At 37.6% G+C, this 26,515-nt stretch overlaps 1 protein-coding gene across 5 annotated transcripts; it reads right to left on the minus strand.

Annotated features, from left to right (window-relative positions):
* On the minus strand, positions 1–20,694 carry RCOR3 (REST corepressor 3). Of its 5 annotated transcripts, none has more exons than XM_014950842.1 (11): positions 20,616–20,694; positions 18,996–19,048; positions 18,763–18,882; positions 17,113–17,274; positions 16,631–16,755; positions 15,022–15,100; positions 12,068–12,286; positions 10,296–10,373; positions 9,452–9,509; positions 3,818–4,059; positions 1–3,378 (listed from the first exon to the last, which is right to left on the minus strand). In XM_014950842.1, exons 4-11 carry the CDS (start codon positions 17,263–17,265, stop codon positions 3,034–3,036), a joined length of 1,299 nt encoding a protein of 432 aa, XP_014806328.1. In that variant the 5' UTR covers positions 17,266–17,274; positions 18,763–18,882; positions 18,996–19,048; positions 20,616–20,694; the 3' UTR covers positions 1–3,033. The 5 variants fall into 5 exon arrangements, with proteins under 5 accessions (XP_014806328.1, XP_014806327.1, XP_014806326.1 ...); XM_014950841.1 differs by having other exon boundaries at positions 15,004–15,100; XM_014950840.1 differs by having other exon boundaries at positions 15,004–15,100; positions 18,758–18,882.
* Between the last annotated feature and the right edge of the window lie 5,821 nt (positions 20,695–26,515).

Consider the following 26,515-nt stretch of genomic DNA (forward strand, 5'->3'; position numbering starts at 1 on the left):
TGCAATGTTTAGTGATTGTTTTATTAATGCAGAAATACCTGCTTAACTTCATACCCATTCTGATTTAAAGTGCAACATTTAAATCTGATAGTTCTTGTACATCCATATTTTGCAAGTGTTGTTCCTAGAAGACATGTTGTTCAGACTATGCCTTGCATTTGTAAAATCTGTCATTTTTTAGTACCGTTTTGCTTTATTAACTAAAATAAACTGTACAAAAAGCTGTAGAGTTACATTAGCTTTGAACAATGTAGGATACACGTTCTCTGGCGAACTTTAGTGTGCAAACATTTTACATTTTTTTTAAAGTGACAAAATTAAGCCAACCTTGAAGTTCAGAGTTCATTACTACATTACAAAACAGGAGACTAGACATGGCAAAAGAAATTCCCCACTGAAATCAACACCATTGTATAATTTTATTTCTAATTCTTAAAAAAATATAAATGAATTTAGAAGAGAATCACAGTATAAGGGCCCTAACATATTAGACCATTACAAGGTACATAAAAATAGAAGACACAGATTTCTTTGAAACTTTAATCCTTTGATTAAGCAGCAAGCATATCACTCTCCAGGCAAACACTGCTTAAAACAAACCCTACCCCCCAAAACAGGACGTGCAAACTGTATGCACATATTCTGCAAAGCACACAATAAAGACATTTTGCTATGTACATACTTATTGAGTACTACAAATGCTAGGAGTTCCCTACTGTGTGCTACAGTGTATGTAAATTAAGAAATACTACCTATCTCTGACCCTCCCTCCCCCCTTCAAATACAGCACCTTTGCCCAGTTATAGAATACTTAAACAAGATTAAACGGAATTACAATGTACTGAACAGTTTTATAGCAGTTGGTGGCGGCCAACTGTACTGCAACACCCAACATTCTGCATACTGAAGTCTATTGACAAGAGACAAGACAAAAATTAGCAAAGGTACAATACACACACCTGGGAGACTCAATGCTAAAAGAAAAAAAAAAAGAAGAAAAAAAGAAAAGAAATCCTGAAGATGTATCTTACCACTGTTAACAAACTGTGATATTTAGGATGTCAAAATGTACTAGATCAGTTTTGTATTGGTTTTAAAGTCTGGAGAGCAGCCAGATTTGTGTGTAGCTGGTGGGGGGATACTTATGACTCCCAGAACACAAGTTTCAGTGACCATGAATTCCTCGGTGTTCCTTACAATGCTGCTTTTTCTTAAATGAGAGATCATCTGATGTTCACGTAGTGGCTAAACATCTGCTCTGATGCAAAAGAAAATTTGTAAGAAGGACCTTTTGTACGAGACCTCGGCACACCAGGGAAAGCCGTCTGGAAAGAAAAATCTCTCAAGCTTGATCTGAAAATATTTTCAAATGAAGGTCAACACCTTAACTGCAAATCCAGGCCACAGCTATCAAACTTTAATACTAAATTTACAAACGAAGTAGGACCTGATGCTATAAGAACTTCCCTTTGCACATAAAAAAAGAAATAAAGTCTCATTTTAGTCAAGGACAATTCTAGTTAATAACAAAACGGATTTAAAAGGATTTTCAAACACCATTTCAGCTATAAGCAAAAATAATTTCCTAAATAGTATGGCAGTCGACATGAATGTTATTACATGGTCAAGAATGCAGTATTGTTCAATAGCTTGATTCAATCACACCGCACAATCAAACAGTGCTACTCAAATTTGCAGCCTGGTTTACTTGGGGGATAGAGGCATCTATATTTAAAAAAAAAATAAAAACAAACCAAAAAACCACACCCACCCCTAAAACACTGCTGGCATAAATCAAGGTTTCGGACAAGAATGCAGTGGAAAGACAACCTTTCTGTCTCCTAAAACTTGGAAGCAATAGTTAATACCCAAATGCAATTTTACTTAGTCAATAAAAAAAAACCCAAAAAACCCCCCACAACAGCCTCAGCTCAGCTAATCAACTCTGCCAGAAACAGCAGAAATCAGAGATAATTATTTAACTCTAAGACTGGGCTGGCAGCAGGTAACTCTACTGCCACAATATTCTACTAATACCATCAGCCTCTCTACTTCCCTTGTGAATTCTTAGGCAAGATATCAATGATCTAACACATACACGAACTCTAGACAGCCGTTCTCAGAGGGATGAAATTCTACTGTACTTAAATTAGAAGAATTAGCAGAATAACAAATTAAATTAAATGGTTCTTGCTATATGGTTTCCTCTCCTGTCATCCCCCTGGGTGGTGGAAATTGCTGCCTCTCTCTCCACCCCAGCCCACAAGAAATATTGCAGCAGGAAACTGGACTCCTGTTTTCAGGTAACTTCTGTGAGTAGAACACGCGTGAGATCTAGTAAGTTTGGTACAATAGCTCACTGAGTCTTTAGAATACTCTTTCAGAGGAGTATTTAATAAGACAGTACCTTTTTAAACAAGAAAAAGTGTTCTGGGAAAAAACATGAAGAGAAGAAACACCTACATTTTACAAGTGCATGAAATGCTTCTACTGTTATCTAAACAGGGCCAAAAATTCTGAACCTAAGGCCATTATTTTTTTGCACTAAAAAGTAAAAAACAAAAAAATAAATTCACACACACAAAAAAACTCAACACTACATTTAAATCTCCTACAATATTATCTATTCCTAGGATTTGCCAGACTACTTTCCTGTAGTTAGATGCTTGACTACAAAGAACAGTAATAAAATAAATAGAGTAAAAATCAGTTAAACAAAATCTTGGTGTGTTGAACGTTTAGTCATTTAAGAAGTTAGCTTCCTTCAACAGTCATTCATATAGAGGAGGGCCGGTATGGTAGGCATTGTTCTGCTGTACAAGTCTTCGACATAAAAATATTTTTTATACAGGTGGTCATTCACGTGGTTCTGTTCCTAGTTATTAGCTTGCTCCTCTGTAAAACTGGTCGGACACCTGTGAAGGCTTGCTCTTTTTCTCCCCTTCATTATTTTGGAAAAAAAAAAGAAAAAAAAAGAGTACATTGATACTATTTTTGTAAATGTAGGAGTTAGCGTAGTTCTGCTTTGTTTCTTCAGTGCAGGGTGGACTGAGACTCTGTCTGGATTCCGATGAGCGAGGGCGGCTGCTGGCCGCTGACGGTGGTGAGGACCGGCCTGGGGTTGAGGCGAGGAGGCATGGAATTAGCTGGGCGGATGAGCGGCGGAGGGGGCTGGTTTAGGGTCGGCCTGGGCTGGATGAATCGCGCCTGCTGTTGGAGCGGCGGAGGCTGGCGGTGGAGAGCGGGAGCAGCGGGAAGCGCCGGACGCAGTAACGGGGGCGGCTGGTTTAAAGCTGCCACGGGAGCGGTAGGTGCCGGGGCAGAGGCCTGCGCTGGAGGCGAAGGGCCTAAAGATTGAGTGGCCGGAGTGCTTTGTGCCTGCACGAAGGACAAAGACAAGAGCGGGTGAAGAGCCGTCCCGGCCGGCACGCCGTGCGGTCGGGCTGCCACTGTCCACTACACAGGAAAACAGCATTTAAAAAAAAACAAAACCAAAAACAAAACCGAGAAGTTACTGAAAAGAAATCGCCAACCAAAACATTCTAGACAGCAGAACTAAAAAAATATTTAGGAAGCAAGAGTCTTCTTCTAGAACAAGAACTGTATTTTAACGATAAAACAGTAACGTGATCGTCACTATGAAAGGTGCAGTCCTGCTCCCGGCTGGTTAACGACATTGGCTGAAGTTCTATGCAAGCTCATCATCATTCTTTAGAATGCGGTTTGCCACTCCACACCAGTTAACCTTACATTATATCACTAAATAAAATGCTGTTCCTCAACCCATGCTTACTTATTTCTGGTACACAAAACACACCTCATCTTCTTCATCAGTGCTCTTTCCTGATGGCACATTAGAAGTATTTTTTGTGTCCTCCCCTAAAGCAGAAGCATCACCATTAGAAGCCAGGGTTCCTTGTTCCGCTTCCCATTCCTGCAATACCTCCTCTAAGTTAAACCGACGCCTGTAGTTTACAAAGAAGTTCTTCACTTGGCCAACAGTCTTGTTGCCAATTACATCTGCAATAGCTTGAAAATCTTTACCATATTTTCGGACACCTGGAAGGCAAAGTAAATAACATAGCTGTGAAGAATCAGTCAGACACAGCTACGTGTGATGTATTTATAGAGAGAGCCTATGGGACCTGCAAACCAAGGACTCGCTAATGAGGAGGACTTCTCAATTAGGAGAAGGCCTCCGTTTCCATTAAAACAAAATAATTTTTAATTGCACAGCTATCAACATACAAATCAAGAACTTTATTAAAAGGTCATTACCCGCTCTTCTTAAAGATCCTGGCTTACTCACCAAGCCTCCCAACCTAAAACCACAGAGATCTGGCCTCTGACCTTCGGTGTGCTTGCAGTAAGGGCAGAAGCCCAAGACAAGTTCAAGGGTGACCGAGCATGTGTGTATAGCTGTAAACAGGGTATAACACTAGAAAAGTCAAGTGACAAACACTGACAGCTTCTATGGGTTCCCTCCATGCCAGCTGCACACAGATGTTTCTTTGCCCACGACCCGTGCAGCAGGAGCAGTGGAGGGCAGCAGCTACGGGACCAAACACAGGGCAGAACAGGGGGAGGCACAGTTCCATAAGTCACGACATACTGCTCATTCCTCCTCTTGTGACATGCTCTACTGAGGCTACGAAGAGCAACTGGCAAGCATTCACCTGACAAAGTCTTTTAAAGCTTTCATTCACCTTTCGAGCTGTTCAGGGTAGAACAACCTGTGGTTATGGGAAAACGTAAATATAAGCTATTGGTGTCTGTTTATAAAACAGCCCAGCACAAACCTCCAGGATCAAATCATCCAGCCAGAAGCAGCATGACAGAAGATCTTTGCATCGTTCATTTTCATATTGACATCAGTAGGTCACACTTGTTTACAAGCACTTCGCAAGAAAATCCTTCACAAGAAAATCCCAACATGTACTTTTCAAAGTTCTAAAACTACATTTGCATATAACACAACCCTCTCCATCCCCCCTTGACTAGAACACTCCATAGCTTTTAACCTAAAATTGGAATTATAACCTAAAGTTTATTGATCTTCTCTCAGTTGTATTTAGGGTATGTGTCTAGTTCCTCCTCTCCCTTACTTAAGAAAAAAAATCCTCAAACTCTCCATCTAGCATCCTAGAACACAGCTTTTAGCTCCACAAAGTAGACTTTTAATCACAAGTGCCCAAAAGTCTGGAGACTGAAAGAAATGAAACAGTTTTATTCCAGACTGAGTAAACAGAAGACTCATTTTTTGCCTGCAGCTATGCATGAGTGAATTACAATTTGACTTCTTCTGTGAAGCTCCTGATAACTAAACTCATTTGGAACATATTACAGTGCTTAGAGGACAGGCTGTCTCATTACTGGAGAAATTTATGCCTGATTTAATGCCTCACTTCAGAAAGTGAAGCAAAGGATTCAGAAAGTGAGAGTTGTTTCAAATCTGAAAGCTATGTTCCTTTTCAACTTAATTGTGAAGAGTATGACCTTCAGCTTGTTCTGCTCTTTTCTACTTTCTTCATTGATAGGCACTTCTGATGTGGTAATGCACGCTCACTGCAATTTAAGAGAAAAGTTCAATCCCAGGACAGTAACTATTCCTGTAGCCGAAGCTGATGTTTCAACTGTCAAGAGCCCAGCTACATTATTTAACATCTTTTCTGGGGCATACAAAAGAATCCAACCATTCTGACTGCAAGAACCTTGGAAAGAAAACAAAGGGACCTATCAGCGCCAGGTGGGAGGGCAGTATCTAGGCAAAGCAGAGACAGGGATTTGGCTCTGTGCTTTATCAGTTGTAGGAGGTGTCAGCTACACTCCTTAAAAGCCATGGGTGCCCACAGAGCACTCCTTCCAGCTTCTTAATAATTCTTTGATTGCCCTACCATTACCACCCTTACTAATTTACAATGATCATTACATGTCCACTGCAACATATCTGACATGCTGTATAATTAATCAAGTGAACAAAGTGTCCAGCAGAACAAAGCACATTTTTGTTTGAATCCCAATTCAGACTTTTAGTCATTTTTGGCATTTTCTGTTATTATGCTATCTATACTTCTTCCTCCCCCTTAATCTGCAAAACAACAGAGCTTGTTGGCTAACTTCAACTAAAGTTGTCAAAAATAAGGTGTTAAAACATATTTCCAAGCAAACAGCTTGAAAACAGCATGCCTTGCCTTCACTCAGAGCCCAGTTATAAGAAATATCTAAAGAAAATAAAGTTTCCCTAGTTTAGCTACCAACAGCACTACTTATTTTGGATTCTTTTCAGGATGTTGTTTAGTACTGCTCTAGCATCACCACGGGGACTTCTACACAATGATGTAGTAAAATCCATTTAAGGTGCATCAGAAACAGAGGATGTTCAATACATGTTTATGAAAGTTTCATGCATAAGGTGCTGGCATATCTATAAGAGTTGAGGCCAGTCCATCATCCCTTTCAAATTGGTGCACACTACTTATATATCCTTAGATAAATTCTGTGCTAAACACCACCCAAATTATTTCTAAAGTGTTATTTAACAGTGAATCTGTTATTCAATAAAAATAATTCTATTAGGCTGCTGAAAGTGAAGCTCAAACAAGATGACTGCATAGCCTCACTTCATATATATGGATGTTTTTCTCCCGGCTCATTTGAAAGTAGCCCTGATCATGGGAATCCTTCAGGCTCTTCAAAATTTTGCCCAGCTGCAAAGCTGCATTTGAACATGTGTGTGCTCACTATTGCAGTGTTTCATCTTGACTGTCTAACTCACAGAAACCCATAAATCCAAATTTGATGCTGCTAAACGTTATGCAACACAGCAAACACTGAGAGGCACACAAAACATTAGCTTGGGTCCAAAGCAATACAGTAACAGGACCACAAAGAGGCAGAGATAGTTGCAACCTCTGGGTTACGAGAGCTGCAGTTTTACTGTGATGGGATTACACTGCTCCTGGCAACTACTTTACATGGAGTTAGACTGTGGTTGTCCCAGCTGTTTCCCACTGCGATGGTATGAAAGTCACACACTGCTTTTCAATTCAGATTTTGTTGTTTTGAACAAGTCTTAAAACATTTTTGCTATTGCAATTTTCATATGGCTGAGATCTTAGTTTGGAAAGGTGATGGTGCTCATACTTTTCTATACATAAATGAATTTTGTAACTTAAGAACACCACAAGCGATGAACTGGCCCATTACGTTCAATAACTATTCGAAGTTGAATAGTAACCTGATAAATTATACTGCGAAGGATCAGCTCAGAGATGGTAAATCTGAGTACACAACCCCATTGCAGGCAGACATGCTGCTTTTAAGATTATACACTCAGCTCTATTTTAAGGTGGGTTTTTCCATTACCTCCTCTTTAGTTACTGCCAATCTCCTGAGACAAGTTTTTTCATGTTTCAAAATTACATTATATTGCTGCAGATTATTTTCATTATTTCCATGGTTGGATTTAACATTTGAATTCAAGTGAACAAATCACAGAAGTGTCACCTACCTGCTTAATGCTTGCGATTTCTGTAAAATTATTAAAAGCACATGCCAAAATGTATCAATACATTTGATGAAATAAATCTACTTTAAACATACAAACTAAGTGTCCCCATGCCCAAGTCAACTTCCAGGTTCAAGCCTACCACGCATTATGGTAGCTTTTAGTACAGCAACCTCAGCTCCTTTCTTCTAAAAACAGAGCAAGGGCAAAAGACTGTGGCTCCTTCATGCATAAGCCCACTAGCTCAAGCAATTATTTTGAAGCAAGAGATCAGGGTCCTCAGGCTGAGGGACAGGAGGTTAATACCCACAGCACTCTCATTTCAGGAGGGAGACTCTACTACTGTGCAGTAGGCAAGGGAGATGTAATAATACTTTCTCCTGGCATGAAGGTTCTCTCACCTCCGTTTTATCCAGTGGCAAAGGGGGAAAAAAAACAAAAACAAAACCCCAAAACAATTCCATAAGAAGCACATGTAAATTCAATGAAAATAGGTTTTTTCCAGAAGACCTGATTTCTCAACCCACCCTTAAGTATTGAGGTTGACTACCTTTATAAAACACAATACGTTCCCTAGAGAAGAGACCAGAAGACTACAACGCCTCTCCAGGGAGTCATCACCAACCCTCATTCTCTTTTGCCCATGCTCCAGATTTATTATTTACCTTGTTGGTCACATAGTGCCATAGCTTAACAAAAGCTAAATGCATTCTTATTATTTCCCAAACTGATGCTTAGTGAGTGCTCTGGTAACTAAACTATGAAAATGCAAGAGGGTTTCAATCCTTCCATGCTAAGGCAGGCACAATGAACCTGTTTTTTTCCCTCTTCTCCAGCAAGCAACCTACTTACTAGACTATCGTATTAAAGACAAGCATCTTTCAGTTGCATTTGGGAACAAAATTAAAAAAAAAAAGTGAGCTTGGTAGCAATTCTGAGAGGATGAACTTAGGACAGAAAATGGTTTGGAGATGCAAATCCCAGTCTGAGGCATATAAATTGAGAGGCATGACTTGAGACACACCATGCTCTTCAGTATTTCCATTCACACTTTAAATAAACCTAACTTTACATTCAGTCATTTGGCTAATAGCTACAAGGTATGGCACACCTGACAACTTCACACTTTTATCCTGATCCAACTGAAGGCTTTATACTAAAATTCAGTCTTTCATTTTAAAGGTGAAGAATAAAGAAAAATAATGCAGAGGTGCTTAACTGAGGTGATTATATTATTTTAAAAAAGATGATCACAGAAGTGAGTCAATACATAGTGTCTTCAAGACAGTGTTAGGCTCTCCAGATATTTCCCTTGCATGTTCCTTGATTAGGCAGTGCATGTTAAAGGAAGACAAGAGTCAGTTTTCCTTCAAATAAATGAAACAAATTCAAATTAGCTCTATCAGTAGCCTCCTAGATAATGTGTTTTTTTCTCCAATAAGACTGTTAGTCAAGTATCCATATCAAGATACAAACTCTTAAAAGGCATGCACTGGTAGATATCTGCTCTTTTATTCCCTCATAAACAGAGAAAAGTAAAGTAACTGTAAAACAATTTTACTTTTGCTTTTTCCTATTTTAATAATAGGGGAAGATATCTTAATAAGTTTTTCCTTCAAATTTTATTACTTCAACTATTACTTCAGTCTTCCACTTTAGAGAAATTCATGTAAGGTGATTTAGATGATGATTGAAGGGACTTTTTGGTACTACTACAGTTGTTAAACCTAGATTTCAAGATTTATTATGGGTAATTGAAAGACCAGTGTCATGTTGCTTGAATGAATGCCCTACATATTCTCACTATTTTGCTGCTTTCCCAGTAACTTTCTTTTAAGACCAGATAAAACTCAGCTTTTCATTAGAGGGAAATACAAATATAAGCCTGAGTACCTCTTCAAATCCTTTGCATCAGATTTCAAGTCACTACTACTATTAACATACCTTGTACTGCAAGAAGCTGCTCTTCTGTGGTCCAACGGGCATTGATTTTCTGATTAGACTATTAAAATTAGAAGAATGGCACAAAGATCATTAAAATGTTTCAACAGCTGCAAAATATCTGAGCATCAGAATGTGTTTTACTTGCACTACATTTTGTAACATAGGTAAAAAATTCTTGCTTATAAGCCATAAATATATAGTTCAAGATTGCTTTCATGATGAGGAAGTAGCATTTAAGGATTTGAGCTTAGAACTACACCAATAGTTTTTTCCTCTGTTTTATTGCAGTTCTTAATATCAGCTATATCATAACTTATGCACAAGCTAATGATCTTTATGCAGACAATTTGAATTTCTATTTCTATTTATCTAAAGTATTATGAGTTGGTGTCTAGACTGTTTCACATTCAAGTTATGTTTCATATCCAAGCCTTTAAAACAAGCAAAAAGAGGACTTCAGGAGTAAAAAATCATTCACTTCAGATGCCCAAATGTATATATAGTCATGATTTCACACAGAACAAAGATAATGTAGATTGTTAGCACTAAATTCTACTTTTAATCAGAAAAAAGACCATATATCAGGGCTTGGTTTCAGCTCCCTATAGTCATGAACAGACATGACATTTCATTTTTTTTCTGCTGCTTTATTCAGCCAGTTGCCATGAAAAAGCCTACCACCAATTTCCTGTAAAGCAGCCAGACTCACCCCTGCATGTAATTCAATGGATCCTGTTTAAGCTGCTGTTGAAATGCAAACACTACGCTGCAGCTAAACACAGTTCTGTAGCTTCCTGCTAATGTAAGTGCAAGGCCACAAGTTCTAATATTTATTCTGATTTACCTCAGGAGGTTTGAATTCTTCAATCCCGCCTTCCATTTTCTGTTTAAGTGCACTGTTTACTTGCTTAGCATTTTGAACCTTGGTCAAAAACAACAAAGTTAATCAGCTCCACAAAGAAAGTTGGTCACTTTACACATATATCTTCACTAGGATTGCCACAAGTGTACCTCCTAAGTTAGAAAGAGAAATATTATGGTTTAAGGCTTCACTATTTTTAACTGTTTTTTTTTTTTTTTTTAAATAAAAATAAAAATTAAAACACAGCAGTTTACTATGGAGAGAAAAATATTTAAGCCAGTCTTTCAAAAGAACAGTTTGTCTGCAGGAATATTAAAAGTAGGACATAACAAGCAAGTTTTGATAATGATGCATATATTCTTGAAGAAGAATGCAGAATATTCTAGACACAAAACTTGGTTCTTAGAAATCTGAGGAAGGTGTACTGTATATATTAACAACTTCTCTTCCAAAAAACACTTTAAAAAAAAGATTTATGGGATGTTTCCAGTTGGTTTCTTCTGACACACTGTTTTTTATTGATCTTAGATCATCATGATTTCCTTTAAGGGTAGTTCTTGAAAAGATTTAAATTATTTAAATAAAATAATGTAGTCTATAAAAAGCAGAGAGCTTCGAAATCATACATATACACATCTATTAACTGTTTAAACCTGACAGTGATGCACATAAGGTAACATAGGTAAGAAAATAGTTTTGCATACTATGGTGCACAGCTATTACAAGTTTTCTTAAGTTTGGACACAAAAGCAGACAACTCAGTAGGAGATTCCAAAGGCTGCATCTCTGAGATCACTGCAAGAAAAAAAGAGAAACACAACCTCAAGGCTGTAACTCACCTACACTTAGGCTAAAGAGTGAAACCCACCTACACTATTTAGCCCCAGAGTCCTGCTGTGACCGAAAGAAGCATATTTATCCTGTAAAAGAATACAAGGGAGCAAAAACCCCATGAAACCCTTTGTTCACTCCATGATTTTGCAACGTGGCAGCTATACGTTTCAGCCTATAAGGAGGCAGAAATTCCTGGAGATAAGTCTTGACATTGTAGCCCCATGGCTCCTAGAAAGCAAGCATGCACATACTGCTGTGCCCTTAGAAGCTGAAGTTGAAACACAGGATCTATTCAAGTGCCAAAAGTTAATTTCTTCATGCAAAGGATGCAGGCAATTTTCCTCTTAAAGGTGAAGATTAAAAATCTTCTCTAAATTTAATAAAAAGTAGAAAGCTCATCAATTCAAACAGAGAAATAACGGGGCCCGTGATTTCCCCCCCACCTACGCTTTCATAGTATGTGGGGAAGGTCATCCAGAAAAACAGTTACAATTTTAAACACAACGAATGTAACTTCCGCTGTTTCATTGGTCTCTCTCACTCGTCATGAAATACTTTTAACAAAGTTAAAAAAAAAAAAATCAAATCAAACGTGACTTCAGCTTTTTCCTACCCCCAAATCTGTAACATTGTTTTCATGCCACACTCCCCCCTCTTGCCTCCACCCCTCCCTTTTCATTTCTTTTTTTTTTTTTTTAAAAAGGAAGTTAATTTGTTTCATGTTATCTACAAGAGCAGATGAACTTAAAACCGAAGAAAGCTAAGTCAGCTAGTGTCCAGCATTTCTGGTGATAACTGTGGAACAAAATTAAGAAGACTCACATTAAAGAAGTTTCAGAATCTTCACAGATAATCTTCAAAATCATTACAATCAGAACAATCTGAGATGAAAACAAAACAAGACCAATAACCCATGGTACCTGTCGCTTTAATGAGATTAGTTCCATATCCAGCTGTCTAAGAATTGTGTTGGCTGCATTGGGACTACAGGAAACAGCTATCACATCTTCCTGGGTCAGGTACATGCCTTTTGGTGGACGGCATTTGGAACGCTGAGAGTGGTGGCGATGCTGCAAGCTCTGATATTCTCTTCTACCCAGACCTATTTTGCTGGTCTGAACAGGCTGCTCATTACTGCCCTTTAATTTACAAGAAACAAATCATTAAAGAATAACAGTATCTCGTATGCAACTTTATTCAAGAACAAAGTATCACATAGCGTTGTAGTGTCATATTTATGACAAAGAATGCCTAAACTAACATCCTCCTCTGCATGTAGTATCTGAACTAAGTCTTGCAGATGAGCTGATGGAGCACACCAGTCATTTACTGGATAAGCCTGCATTAGTCTTAGAGAAGTCAGTTTTCAAATTTTTTTTTACCATGGTGGAAAATACAATAGATAGTACAATAATCCCAGTCTGAATACTGTGTGAAAGGGCAAAAATCAAGAACCTCTTATGTACGCAGAAGGTAAAGAATATGTAAAGAATATATATATCACATGTTTAAACCAAGTAATCAGTGAATTTATACATTTATTTCTGGTCAGGTATGAAGAGCTCAGGTGAAAATCAAGGGAGAAGAATGAGATAAAGTCAGTAAAGGCGGGCAAGAAAGCAGGATGACCCTTCTCCCTGCTGCAAGCAGTCTATGGAAAGCGATAGCTCTATTTGCTTTGGGAGGGGGTCTGAAATTTAGGAGAGAGAGGACGGATGCACTTTTGCAGTCATTATAAAAATCAATGTAAGTTAGTAGACTTAAGCCTTTGTTGTTTGCTTTTTTTGAAGTGAAAAGGGGTAGCAAAGAGGTGATTAAGTCTCTGTAGCTGCTGTTTTGATATGTTTGGGAACCTAAACATTTCAGCTTTGTCTTCAACGGGCATTGCTGCAGAACAGCTAGTCTGCATGTATGTGACTCCCATAGAGCAACCAGGAAGGTTCCCTACAGACCAGGAGTAGAGAAGCAAAAATGACTTTCCCTGCAAGCATTTTCCAATTCAAAGCAATGCTTAGTATCAGAACAGAGATGGGATTCAGAGTTTTTGCTACTTCAAGCAGCTCCCTACTGCTCCTCCCTGCTGGCATCCATGCAGGTTAAGAGGAGGTGGCCATCTGATCACAGTGAAGAGAAAACAAATTGCAGCAGCCATTATTATTATGTTCTGCAGCATTAGTACAGATCAGCAAACAGCATTTTGCTCTGCTATGCTTGACCTTTTGCCACATCCTCTTCCCAGCTAATGTAACATCTTAATCCAGTCCATAGATTTCATAGAGGCCATCTTAAAAGCACTTAAGATATTAGCTCTTCCTTGGAAAGCTGATATAGAGCCTCACATCTTTGACATCTAAAAATTGGAAGGTTAAGTTTACTTCTGGCCCATTAGTACCACTTGTTTTTTGGTTCTGCATTGCTCTTTCAGTATGAAATTGCAGTTCCTAACTGTTCAATCTGGAGATAAAGTGAAAACACTCTCTTGAGCTCTTGTCTGGCCAAGCTAGAGTGTTTGGCTTATTTTAATTTTCTCTGTTAACAGAAAAAGTTTCCATTACTCTGTGGATTCAAGTAGCCTCCTGGGTTTATATTTTGTTTAGGAAGTGAAAGTACGCAAAAACCTACCAGAAATATTAGATGACAAAATTATCTTACGTAAATACAAATAGCTCATCAGAAAATGCAAACCTATTTGTCCTGTTCCTAGAAGTCTATGAACACACTACTTTCATTCTGGACTGCATATAGTGATTCAAACAGTAACCAAGGAAAATAAATTGAACAAAATAGCTCTTATTTAGAAGTGGCTTAGGCAGTAACTCAAATCAGCAGAGTGCAAGGACATTGTTACAACAGCAGAATGAATTTTAAAAGTTCATTATTAGACCTTGTGCCATTTCAAGTTCTAAAAAATATACCCTGGCGTCTTAAAAAAAATTTAAAGTATCGAACTTTTTCACAGAAGAGGTAATTGTAATTGTCCTCTGCCCACCCTAAGACAGTTAGGTAAAGCAATACATTGAAGGTCACTGCAAAGCTGAGAATGGAATCTAAACCCATCAGTCTCTTACTCAACATAATTTTGAGTAGAACTGCAAAGTTTTATTAATAGTCCTAGATTCCACTTCACAGGAACATTGAGGTTTTGCACTACCTCTCCTCTCGTGTTCTCAAGAAGCATGAACTGTCCCATTTTATGAAAATCAAAAATGCATTAAGCAGACCAAGGAAATAATCAAACATTTACAAACTTAACTGTGTTTTTCTAGCCTTGTTCATAAATAACTTAATGTTTACCAAAAGAACCCTCCAAAAAACCCCAAACTTGAACATACTCCAAACATAGCACTTACTTGTAAAGCTAACAGTAAGTGCTCATTAGAGGAGACAAATTTTTTTTTTCGCTACACTTATTAGTAGAAAACGTGTCAATAAAGCCACATATTAGTTGAAATGCATAACCTCACTGTGGCTTTGAAAGAACAAAAAGAGTTATTCTTGGGAAAATGTCATCTAATTTTAAAATGCAAAGAAAACATTTCAATTCCAGTGATTCACAACAAGAAATACTCTAATCATATTAACAAGACAGAGGCAGGGGGAATGTTGTTTTACCAGGCAGTGACAGCACACATCTCTTATAAAACTTGAAGATCTCTCAGATGATAGTGAAGGTAATGAGAGATGCATTTCTGTCCTCAGAACAGCAAAAATGCACAATTAAATTTTGTTCCAATCAGAAGTCCTCAAGATCACTTATAACCCCTGTAATTTCAGCAGGCTGCAAGCTAAACCTCTTTACTAAGTCATATTCTTCACAGTAACACATTCACAGAAAAACAAACAAACTGACATTCACCGTTAAGCTATCTGTTACCTCCTTTTTGGCTTCTTTTTTTGGATCATAATCACTATCGTTTCCATCCATTGGATGAGCTTCTTCTACGTCATCATCACTGAGGACAGATTATAAAAAGTTGGTCATTTTATCTGTTTTTTAACCCTAAATATAAATAAGTATCAGGGTGAGACAGAATTATCTACTCTAGGTACATGGCATCTCAAAGTTATTTGTAGTTTTCAAAAGAAAGCTGTTACAAACACATTTCCTTTATTAAATGCTAATAATTATTATAAACAAGCAATCCTAAACAGTAGTTTAAAAATTACTTTAAGCAGCACTGCTACTGCTGCCAAAAAATTCAGTGTTACCTTTCTTCAATTCAACCACTTGTGCCAGTATGATCACTTACATCTTCAACTATACCAAGACTAGAAATAACCTTTCATTTGTCACATTAGTTTTAATAAATCCATTTTCAAACCACTGCACAAGGTAGATGAATAAACCCTAGCTGAAATCTGCGGGGAGCAAAACGGGGCAATATAAGATGGGAAAACACAGGACTGCTTTTTCACCAAAGTTCTCAAGACCTAGCAGTTTGGGGGAGGAAGGGGATGGGGAGTGAAATAATATCTGCTGAATTAAATGGAAGAGAAAAAGTTGAAAAGTTAACAGTTAGTTTAGCCAAGTCCAACCCAGTCATTCACACAATATAACTTCTGAATAAATGAATGTAAAAACACCACAAAAATTTCTAGGTATTGCAAAAAAAACCCTCCCAAAATGCTGTATTAGAAGCAAACTGATTTTTCAGCTATAGGGACACTAAGTAAGCATATGAATTTTAGATTTCAGGAGTTCTTTTCAATAATATATACATAGACCCTTTTGCTCTAGTTACATCTATGGAAAAATGCCTACAATCATACTTTCCAATACAAATATGATTATGTTACTTATACATTCAACATACGAAATCACTTTTCTAAAAGTACAAGTTAATACTTAAGTATACTAAGTACATTACAAATTTAAGTTCATAGAAACTAGGGGGAATGTCATTCCCTTCTGTCCAAGACAATTTAAAACTATTTTGAGCTTTAATTCTCCTTGACTGATAGTGGTTCCAAGTCTCTTAAAATAAGATTTTATGTAAAGTTTTGTTATAAAACTGTACTTGGGCATTCTAATTGCTACAGCTCTTTATTGTGGATAATCTTTCAGTTTTAGTTCCATTCTAGTTCAAAAAAACCCAAACAAAAAATGCCAAACAAGCCACCACCCAGAAAACCCCACATGCACAAAAACACTCTCCTCCCCACACAATAATATAGGGTTAGACTTCTCAAATAAAGCATTATTTCTAAACCACATTCCCAGAGTTCTTTTTTTTTAAAAACACTTATTTTTACAGTTATTCATTAAAGTGCTTAGGTATGTTATTAGAACTCACACTGACTGGAGTGATACAGTTCTTAAAGCACAGGTACCAAACCCCTTGCTAAAAGCACACCCATCACCACAAATGCTAGGTTTGCCTAAAAATATATTTGATGCTGAAACAATGGCTGGAAATTATTCTGACATCTCTACCTAGAAAAACATCAGTCCCTGGTTAGCTGCTTAAGAATATAAAACTTACCTGTCACCTTGATTATTTCTATTAGCTAGTTTTCGAGCCTGCCGATCCATCAAACTTGTTCTAGAGCGAGTTTTTTTCCAAGAATAATAATATTTTACAAGGCTTGCAATAGTTTTGTCTGGAAGCTAGAAGAATTCATTAACATATTAATACTTTTTTAAAATAAAAATTCCACCCAATATTATAATTCTGCTCTATTTACAACCACCTTTACTCAAATATTTTAAATGTATGGATAAGGTGGAAAGGGGTGATGTATTTTATATACATTTTTTAAAAGGGGGGAAGGGGAAGGAGAGGCTTTTTTTTTAGACTGAAAAAGCTACAGATCCAAGAGACATGATGAAATTAACTTAAATCTTATATTCAAGGTTGTTCCTGAAGCTTTTACACAGAAATCAACAGGTAATTTTAGCCCAACAGCCCCTTTTTTCTTAGTGCATCTGGACTGTTTAATGATTCTGATTAAAGTAACACTTTACCATTTGCTGGATCCTGTGAAAGCTCTTTCCGTGGAAGCTAAAAGCTTGTTCAAATAGGACTTTATCTTCAACTGTCCATTCATCAGGGAAAGGAGTGAAGTTAGGGAGATCTGCCAGGGACTTCTCAATATTATGTTTATGCCAGAACAACATGCCGAGAGCCTTTGAAAAGAAATAGTCCCTTTTTGGATTTAGTCAACTTTCTAAAACATTGAGACAAGTAAGTAAAAGAAAGGCAATTAATTCATTTAAAATAAAATTTGACTATCAGAAGCCCTTCTCAAAATGTATTTACAATTTTATTGGCTATATACTATAGGTTACAAAATTCTATTTGGAGATGGTATGAAGAATGGGCACATCTGTACTTTTTTAAAGGTAAGAAAGCTAGACAATTTAAGGTTGGCATGGCAGCAGTAATTCTGAAGTAGCAGAAACTAGGCTGATGGACTCAAATTGACCTGTTGTCTTCCTTTACGAGCATGTATCACACACAGAGTTCCTTTTAGATCTTCAGGCCTTTATTACCAGACCCCTCAAAAAAGAAAATGAAAATACTTTTCAGCAGCCAGAGGATCATCCAAAACTCAAGTCTGAAAGTTCAAAGTGAGAGTGGTCTTTCTACAACTCTTCAACCCACAAATAATGCACAGCTACTTCCACATCATGTGTACCTAATAAGGGATGGAAATTAATACACTTTCTTATGTAATTTCATTTCTTGATACTCTTCAAGAATTCTATACTGATTAAGACTTTCTGCCAGAGAGTCAATGACAGATTTGATGCCAAGTCTGGCATGGGAATTGGGAAATGTAATCCACTTGGTTTCAATCACACAGCACAGACATGATCACCAGTTGTTCATCAACTCTCCAAAACTCTGATTTCACATCTTCTAATAACCTGTTCATAGCAAACCTCCTTTCTTGTTAAAGTAGCAAATGATAAGCACCTCTTGCAAACATAGTTTGTATTCCACTGTGGACAGGCTACAAATATTTTGTACCAGAAGCTGTTTTGAAAATTAGTCTCTTTTAAAGACATTTTGGGATCCTTCATTTCCCTCTCTCCCCTAACAAAAGCCAAGCCGTAAAGAAAAATCACCAAACTGTAGGTTTTCTGAACATTGTAACATTGGCAGCCTCTTTTTTACAAAGCAGCTGACTAGCAAGTCTTTGCTGTTATGAGCTTCCATCCTCCAAAATTTGATCATACAACTTGTTTCCACTTGTACACCAAATATTTTTTTTTTGGTAATAGATATCAATTTTACATAAATTGGTTAATTGCAATAGAAATAAGTGCAGAGCAGCAAAGCTTTATTCTGTGTTTTTTACAGGATGGTGACTAAAGGTTATTTAAAAAAGTGAACTTCTTTGTTACTGTCAGACCTAGAATTTGATTCTCTTTTCCTGCCTCTGAAAAAACACTCACTTTAAAGTTGGTTTGCCTCTTTTTTTTTCTCTTTTAATATGCAAGAAACCTTGCCAGTGCTGTCCCTATTGCAATTAATGGTTCAAAATTCTACTGTATCTGAATTCTAATATTAAACATTCAATTTGTGAGCTGCCTTCCTAAGAAATTCTTCAGCTAAATATACACACACAATTGCATGACATGCCCAGTGTATCAAGAAACATACCAAACCTTTCAAAAGTGCACATTACAAGCTGAGCATGTCATGAAAACAAAGAGCTCAATCTTTTGCAGAGAATCCAGACCACAACTGTATGCAGATCCATTTAACTGCAGTGTTTGCTGCCGTGCCTGAAGAGAAACAGCCTGAATTAATGGTAACCAAGGGGGTGGGGGGAAAAAAAAAAGTTTTGTTATACTTTTACATATCCTTTAAATGAGGACTTTAATTTCATAGCACTTACCTGTTCCACATTGTATCCATGTTTTTCCTTTGCTATTGCTATATATTCATCCACTGTAACAAAGCAATGTCAGAATTATTCTTTAGTACTTATAGTTCTGCTACAAGGTGACACAGAATCAGCCATCTAACATGGGAAAACAGTCTTCCCATGCTTTACTACACTGCACAGGCCCAGGTCTACCAAAACACTAAATATATTCGTAGTTTTATTAATAACAAAGAAGCCCATCACCTTTCATCCAACATTTTATTTTATAAACTTTTAACACAAGCTATTTCTCAGTGAAAAAGATGCTTTACTTCACGTTTTTACCACAAAGCCACAGAGGCTCCTAATTTATTTATTTAAATCAGAGACTAGCTGGTCAGTCAAAGGCTACATCTTCTTAGAAGCTGCTCCTAAGAACACAGACACACTGAGGGGGTGTCCAGACACCTGGGTTACTTTTAAATTGAACTACTTTTACCATTCATATTCCCAAACGTTAAAAATGAATGTAAGAGATCAATGATTATACATGTCCTTTATATTAATACAGTTTTCACTGACCAACATCAACTTTAACCATGGCATTAAGTCAGTTTTCAATAGAGAATACGGAAATTCAATAATTACGTCATCAAATTAGCCAATAACATTTTTAAAAATCATATTTGGCCATTCTAGAGCCAGCTTCAAGTTGAACACTTTCTATCATCTTGCAATTAAGTCCTGCTAGTTTTGATATTCAGGGAATAGTTTCATTTTTAAAAAGCAAACTATTTTCATTCACCTTCTACAGTTCACAATTAAGTAGTAATTATGTATAGTTGAAAGGAAGCATGATTGAGAAAAGGAAGTAATTATATCCTCATTATTCAAATGGCCAAAGATGTCCTTGCCGTGAACTGCTGCAGAAAAGAGTTAATTGTACTCCAAAGGAATGAAGAAAGTGTTTAATAATCATTTTTGTAGAGGAATTTATTTCTAACTGTTTTGCAGTAGCAGAAGGTGTGTTCCCTCAAATGGAGAGGGACACAAACCCCTAACTACTGTAACCTGAGGACCAGGTTCTCATGACTGCAACCTCAAAGTTTACTCCCCGATATTATATATGTGAAAATCTAGCATAGAAAGGAGGTTTAAACTATATTAAAAAGATAATTGATCACATTTAGTCACATGACTCCTGCATTTTAGGTCACTTTTGAAGGGAGAAAATGTTCTTTTTTTTTTCCTGATAAGACAGCAATAATAATTTCCCCTTGAGCTGGGCCTCAACACATCTTTTCTAAGTTTATCCACTGCAGCTCCTGGCTCCTAGAAATTTACAGCAGCAAGTTCCTCACGTTTAGATGTTTTATTTTATTAATAGCTGAAAGTTTCACAGACACTGATGACAATACAACACAGGCAGTGTGATTTGAAACAAAGACTTAACTATAAAATAAGAGAAGGTGATCTTTCCTTTCCCCAGAGTTCTCTAAATAATAAAAAGAAGAGATAAAAGTAAAGCTTTGCGTTCAATTTACTAATTTACAGTTACACTGTATATAAAATAAAGAGCAAACAGGCACAACAGAAACAATTATTTATTTATACTTAAACATCCCAATTCCTAAGCAGGGAAGGACTTACACTTAGCATCTGGAATATTATGATATGGAGACCATACAAGCATCCCTCCATTATCTTTATCAGTATATTTCGTGGCACCTGTAAGAAAACAAGTCAGTCTCAGTATTTATAAATATGATCTAGAAAACAACTATTCATGGGACAGTAAGTCAAACATATTAAGAAGTCCAGCCCAGCTACTAAGGGGAGGGGAATAAATAAATCATTAATGCCATATTATTTCCTTAATAAATCAAATGGCTAAATTTGAACACTACTCTCATGAGGTTCAATCATAACTGGGTATTAGACAGGATCCTGGTTACCACAACTGGTACATTAAAGTGCATTGCTAAAGTCGGCATGGATGCAAAATTTAGAGATACTTGTGTTGGAACATTCCTCCAGAACTTAGGATTGTCTGTTAGTACTCTAACATTTATCATTATCATAGGAGTATCAGGATCAATTGTGTGAAGTTAGGCTTCTTTAAAACAGCAACAACAAAAATGAGATAGGGGTAGAATATAGCCACTATCCCTGTTCTCCTCATAAAGGAAACTATACTAACAACTACGCCAGAAACAATTCTGTTCAACCCTCTCTTTGTTTTGATGTTCATAGCCACGTAATTATGATATTCATAGCCAACCAAATTGTGTAGCCTTAGAAAAAGTATCTTTTGTTGTTGGTGGTGGTTTTGCTGGGGTTGGGGTTTGGTGTATTTTGTGTGTGTGTGTGTGTTTGTGTTTCACCTTCACCTCAATGTAGCAAGGGAAGCAGTCCAAGTTACCTAAACTATCAGGAGGATAGAGCAATTTTTGCAATGCTGATGCAACTTTGTACAAAGCACTAAATCACAGAGTCTTTGATTTTTAAAAACACACTGTAAAAGAAAAGAAATTTCCCCAATACTGGAAAAGCATTAACTAATAGTTACTTTTCATGAATATTTTAATATATTTGCTGGAACATAAAGCTTCCTGTAATCTATTTGTTTACAAGTTTGTCTTGCTAAGATATTGCTCAACAATTGAAGCATTTACACTCATGTCAGTGTATATTCATGTGTCATGAATTCCTTGAAGAATCACCCTCAGAGGAACTTTCCTTGCATCCTTTTGGAGAAGGACAGATTTTTTAATATTTTTTTTTATTCAGTGAAACAAATAGCTTTCCACACCATTTTAAGCTGCCACACTCTATATTCAGGTTCTACATCTTGTTGAAGGGAACAAAACAAATCAATGCTTTGGAAAAAAAGAACAACTTAGCACTTTCTAATTACGCACTATGTTTTGTTGCTCTTCCCTCTTTAGCTTGGCAGTGTATTGTATTTGCTATCATCTTTGCAATCTTTAGATCCATTATGACTGTGAGTTTGAAAACCAGTTAATTAGGAAAGCTAAAAGAACTTGTGAGAACTTGTGCATCTTCCAAAATGAGATGTGTAAGACAGATAATCTAAATGCACCATAAACTCTGTAACAAGTTAAAAATGTACACACATTCATAAAGCACCAGTTTCAAGACATAAGCAGTGCTAAACTCTGAAAAGGTTTTGGTATACAAGAACAAATGCCTTCATATAATATTCTACTTTAGAACAACAAAAAAAAGCATGCCATTTTTAGTCATTAGGAATACACTATTTCATGAAGAGAAATGCAAACACGTTACAGGCATATTACTTTTCTTGTCCACTCAGCTTTTGTCACAAGCAGATGACCCCCACCCTGTGCTCCACTCTAAGAGTGAGCAGAAAACAGGACCACCAGACAACACATCAGATTTTCAGGCTGTGAGCAAAAAAAGACTAAAATTAACATGAGTATATCCTCAGTTTTTCCTCCCAAAAAACTACTAGAGACACCTGCAGATAAATAGATATGACACACATTATCAGGTACTGAATATTCAAATACTAAAGTAAAACACAATTTCAGGGTCCTGTCATTTGTGCCTGCAGGAGATCATGTACATTGTGACCCTCCCACAACTAACAAACAACTCCCACCAGAACACCCCTTTTCGAAGCAGTGCTGTTTCTCCAGCAGGAATCAGAGTTTTCCTTCAGATGGCACCTTCACACTTCCAAAAGGAAAGCAAAGATGACAAAGGAAGTATGGGATGCATACAGGTAGGACTCTGCTTGAAGGAAAGCATCCTGTCCTCAACACAAGATGTCCATAGCTAGAGTACAGGGATCCCTCTATCTCCATATGCAGGACCATGATCTACCTTCATGAGAACTGCTTCTTGTCCTTTGTGCCCCAAGTAGTCAAGCGAGCAGCACTCCCCCCTCCCACATACACAAGGGCTGTGTTGTATCTCAAGGGCAACAGGATCTTTATCTGCAAGATTCATTCTTACAATGGACAGTGGCTGGAAATACCAGGCAACAAGTTAACCAAAACATGTTAGAAGAGTAGAGTTGTAGCTCATAGTCTTTCTTTTCCTTACATCTCAGACACAACAAGTCTCTCCCTGCCCAAACCCCCCACACAAGCCACTTAGGAAGGGGTTTCTGTACTTCAGCTGCTGCACTCCTCTGCCAATACAACTCAGAAAACGAGGCTGGCTGAAGATGACCCCACAAGCACTCTCCACTGCTTCCAGAGTAGAGAAAAACTGGAGCAGCAAATGGATGCTTTCTAAATTCCAGCTTAGCATTAGAAATTAGGTACACACGGATGAAGCTGTACTGAGAATAAAATGAAAATCTGGAGGCATACAAGACCTAGTAAGGGCATCATGGGAAGCAAAGCAATTTAAAAGTATATAATTTTCCAGCATACAAAGTACCATCATCCATTTAAGACTGAGCTTTGAGAATAGGAGGAGAAACACAGAAACTATCAGGAGGAAGAAATACATTTCCAGAATACAGTATTGGAAATCTTAAAAGTTAAGAGAATGTGAGGTCAGATGGCTTGAAATAAATGGAGAGTTTTACATAGTTTGCTTCACCATTTAATAATTTCAATTAAAGAAATCCTGTTTTCATATAGGAAGATTAGAGGGAGAAAAGTTATAAGGAAGTACACAGAAATGGTACCCATAACTGATCTTAAAAGGTATAAAACATCCTGACAGCCCCCCAACTCCCTGAGAAGAGTGTAACTGGGAAATCAGTATTTCACCAATGAGTATGCAAAATTCATACTAAAGTCTTTGAGAAGTCCAAATCTGAGTAGAATAAAACTTCTCTAGCAGTCATCTCATGGGTGGATGACACAACAGTGTGATGCATCTCCAGTGATGGCATTCTCCGCTACCCTTTCCATGAGAACACAAACAGCCCACAACACAACAATACTAGCTTTTTTTAACATCCTGCTACGTCTACGGATGGGTCAGAAAGTACTACCACAAACAATTTCACCTTAACAATATAAAGTCCTGTAGGAAAACCAGCAGGAGGAGACAAAAGTCTGGAGTGCAGGAGATGGTTTAACTCAGTAAATTCAGTAAGGTGGTCAGGGTTTTTTATTTTATTAAAACCATATTTTTTTTCAGTAAGAAAATTTGTCTCATTGTAGCAAGATCTAGTAACAATTAAAAACATTGTTTCCCTTACAGCTTTATCTGAAGGCTTCCTTCTAAGAAAGGGGATGGTAGGGGAAAGGACAAGAAAGAATATGTCCAAATTAACTCCTAATGGTTGCTTCCAACCACAATCCACTTCTTTCAAGAGACACTGACAAACAGTTGAATCACTTTTTCTTTAAGCAGCTTCTTATTTTATAAACAGGTTTAAAAAAAGTGTACTACTGTCACAATTTTAATCACAAATGTTTTGTTCCTCAGTGTATCAAGGTAGAGCATTGCTTACAAATATTTTTAAACACAGGCTAAGTGAGGTCAAAGGATTAGTATTTATTCTACTCACTTTAGTATTCTGTGTGTGTACGAGAGGGCTGACTTTGTATCTTAGACTTTTGTCTAGTTTAACCCATCATCAATTCCCTTCTCCCACCTAAGGGGGTTAAAAATAACAACACTAAAAGTATTGTAAATAAACACACATTCTAATGTATCTGGAAAACCCTCAAAAAAAAAAGGCATTAAAACAATTCCAAGAAGAAACAGCATTAAAGTTAGTAAATTAGATAGTGTCTATGTCCATATATGCAAAACTAGAAGTATGATGGAGTGTCTGTTACATCATTTGATACAAAAAATAAACCACCTAACTGTAGCTATGATAAGAGCACAACTTTCTGTCCAGCATTACATTAATCTCTAAGAAATGATGCCTCAAGAGTCATCAGAAAAAAAAACCAACAACAAAAGAGATGAAAGCATGAGATCTTGCTGAAATCTCCTCAGATAACCAATCTGCTAACATGGTATATATTGTATTTTTACACAGTATGGACCACCCTTTTCTTTTAATTTTAAATTTTATAAGACTTAGGTCTTCCAAAAAGTTACTATCTTCTTGACCTAAAAATCAAAACAGCCACAGTGGGAAAAACAATACTATACATTATGCCTTTTACACAAGACTTATTAAAGGAAGATTTCCATCATTAAGGAAATTGTTAAAGTAAAGGAGCATATATTAATCCCAGTTATTGGGGAAAGGAGCATAGGTTGAATTCCATCTCCCAGGAACACTTAGGAGATTGAAAAAGCCTGGTTATGAGAAAGGATAAAATTAGTTCTGTGGTTACAAATGCAATGATACTATTTCATATATAGTTTACAAAATTGAAACCACAGAACCTCAGTTGTCCTAAAAGAGGTGAAGAGTTCTTTTAATTAAAAGAAAAACAAACACTATGGGTTGTGGGTTTGTTTTTTTTTTTTTCTAATTTAAGTGGCCTGTAAGGACAAACAAGCCCAGCCTGTAGGTTAGAAATGATCATTTTTATTTATGTTTATTTTTACGTATGCAATGTAGAAATAAAGGGTGTAAACGGTTAGTCCTATTAACAAAGAGCCCTCGACTACGCGCTCCTTTCTAGGGGAAAGGCATTCCCTTATGCCAAGATCATGCATCCATTTAATCCCACCCTCCCCCCTTTCTTTCCCCCGGCCTTTTCTTTGGCCTGTGGGGACTTGCGCCCATCAAGAGGGGCTCGCTCCAGCTTTAGGAGGCACTATATGAGCAGCTCCGGCCCAATCCTCTTCCGGTAGGAAATCATCTGACACCAATGGAGCCTGTTTGGAGAACAGGAAAGTAGATAGGCTTCATCTGAGCGCTACAGCAAAAACTGATAAACGCTCCCACGGTCTCACCGCTCCGGGTAGTAACGCAAGATACCATTCTAAGCCATTAACTTGCTAAAACCCAGTACCAGGCTATGCGAGCGTACCCAGTATTCCTCGGGGCGGGGTTTTGGGGGGGGTGAGGAAGGCGGAGGAGAGCAGCTCAGCCTGCACCAGCGGGGTTAGCGAGGCTACAACCGCACACACACACACACAAAACCGGGGGCAGGAGTTTTCCCACCGAGCGCATCTTCCAGCCGGTGCCTCCAGCCAGCTCTGCCCAGCTCCCGGCTGGGAGCATCACCGCCCGCCCGGTGCCCGGGGACCTCCATTCACCCCTCGCCAAGTATTTTTAAATCACCTTGTTAATATAATCATACGCGTTAAGGCTTAAGGAGGTGCTTTTTAAAAAAAAAAAACAAAACAAAACAACAAACCAGCATCCAACCTTTTTCTGCTCCACCGCCTCCCGTCGGATACACATAATAATAACGCGGCTGATAATTAAGTGAAAATTTCCCCCCGCGATGCCTTCCCCCCCCCCCCTCCCCCCCCCCCCCCCCGCTACCACTGCGCGCTCTCGCCACATTTCACCCCAAAAGCGGGCAAAAACCCCAATAAAGGTCAGCAAACCAGCGGCAAAGATGCTGCACACCACCATAAAGACACCCCACCACCACACACCCCCCCGTGTTGACCCCTCC

The sequence above is a fragment of the Calidris pugnax genome, unplaced genomic scaffold (genome assembly GCF_001431845.1).
Source record: "Calidris pugnax isolate Ruff unplaced genomic scaffold, ASM143184v1 scaffold24, whole genome shotgun sequence".
Lineage (NCBI taxonomy): Eukaryota > Metazoa > Chordata > Aves > Charadriiformes > Scolopacidae > Calidris > Calidris pugnax.

Coding starts and splice junctions, on each gene's coding strand:
- RCOR3 (XM_014950838.1), bottom strand. CDS start 20,658: ATGCTTGTATGGTCTCCATATCATAATATTCCAGATGCTAAGT. Junction 9,510..10,295: donor AAGAATTCAAACCTCCTGAG/GTAAATCAGAAT, acceptor TAATTTTAATAG/TCTAATCAGAAAATCAATGC. Junction 3,379..3,817: donor GCACTGATGAAGAAGATGAG/GTGTGTTTTGTG, acceptor TCCTTCGTGCAG/GCACAAAGCACTCCGGCCAC.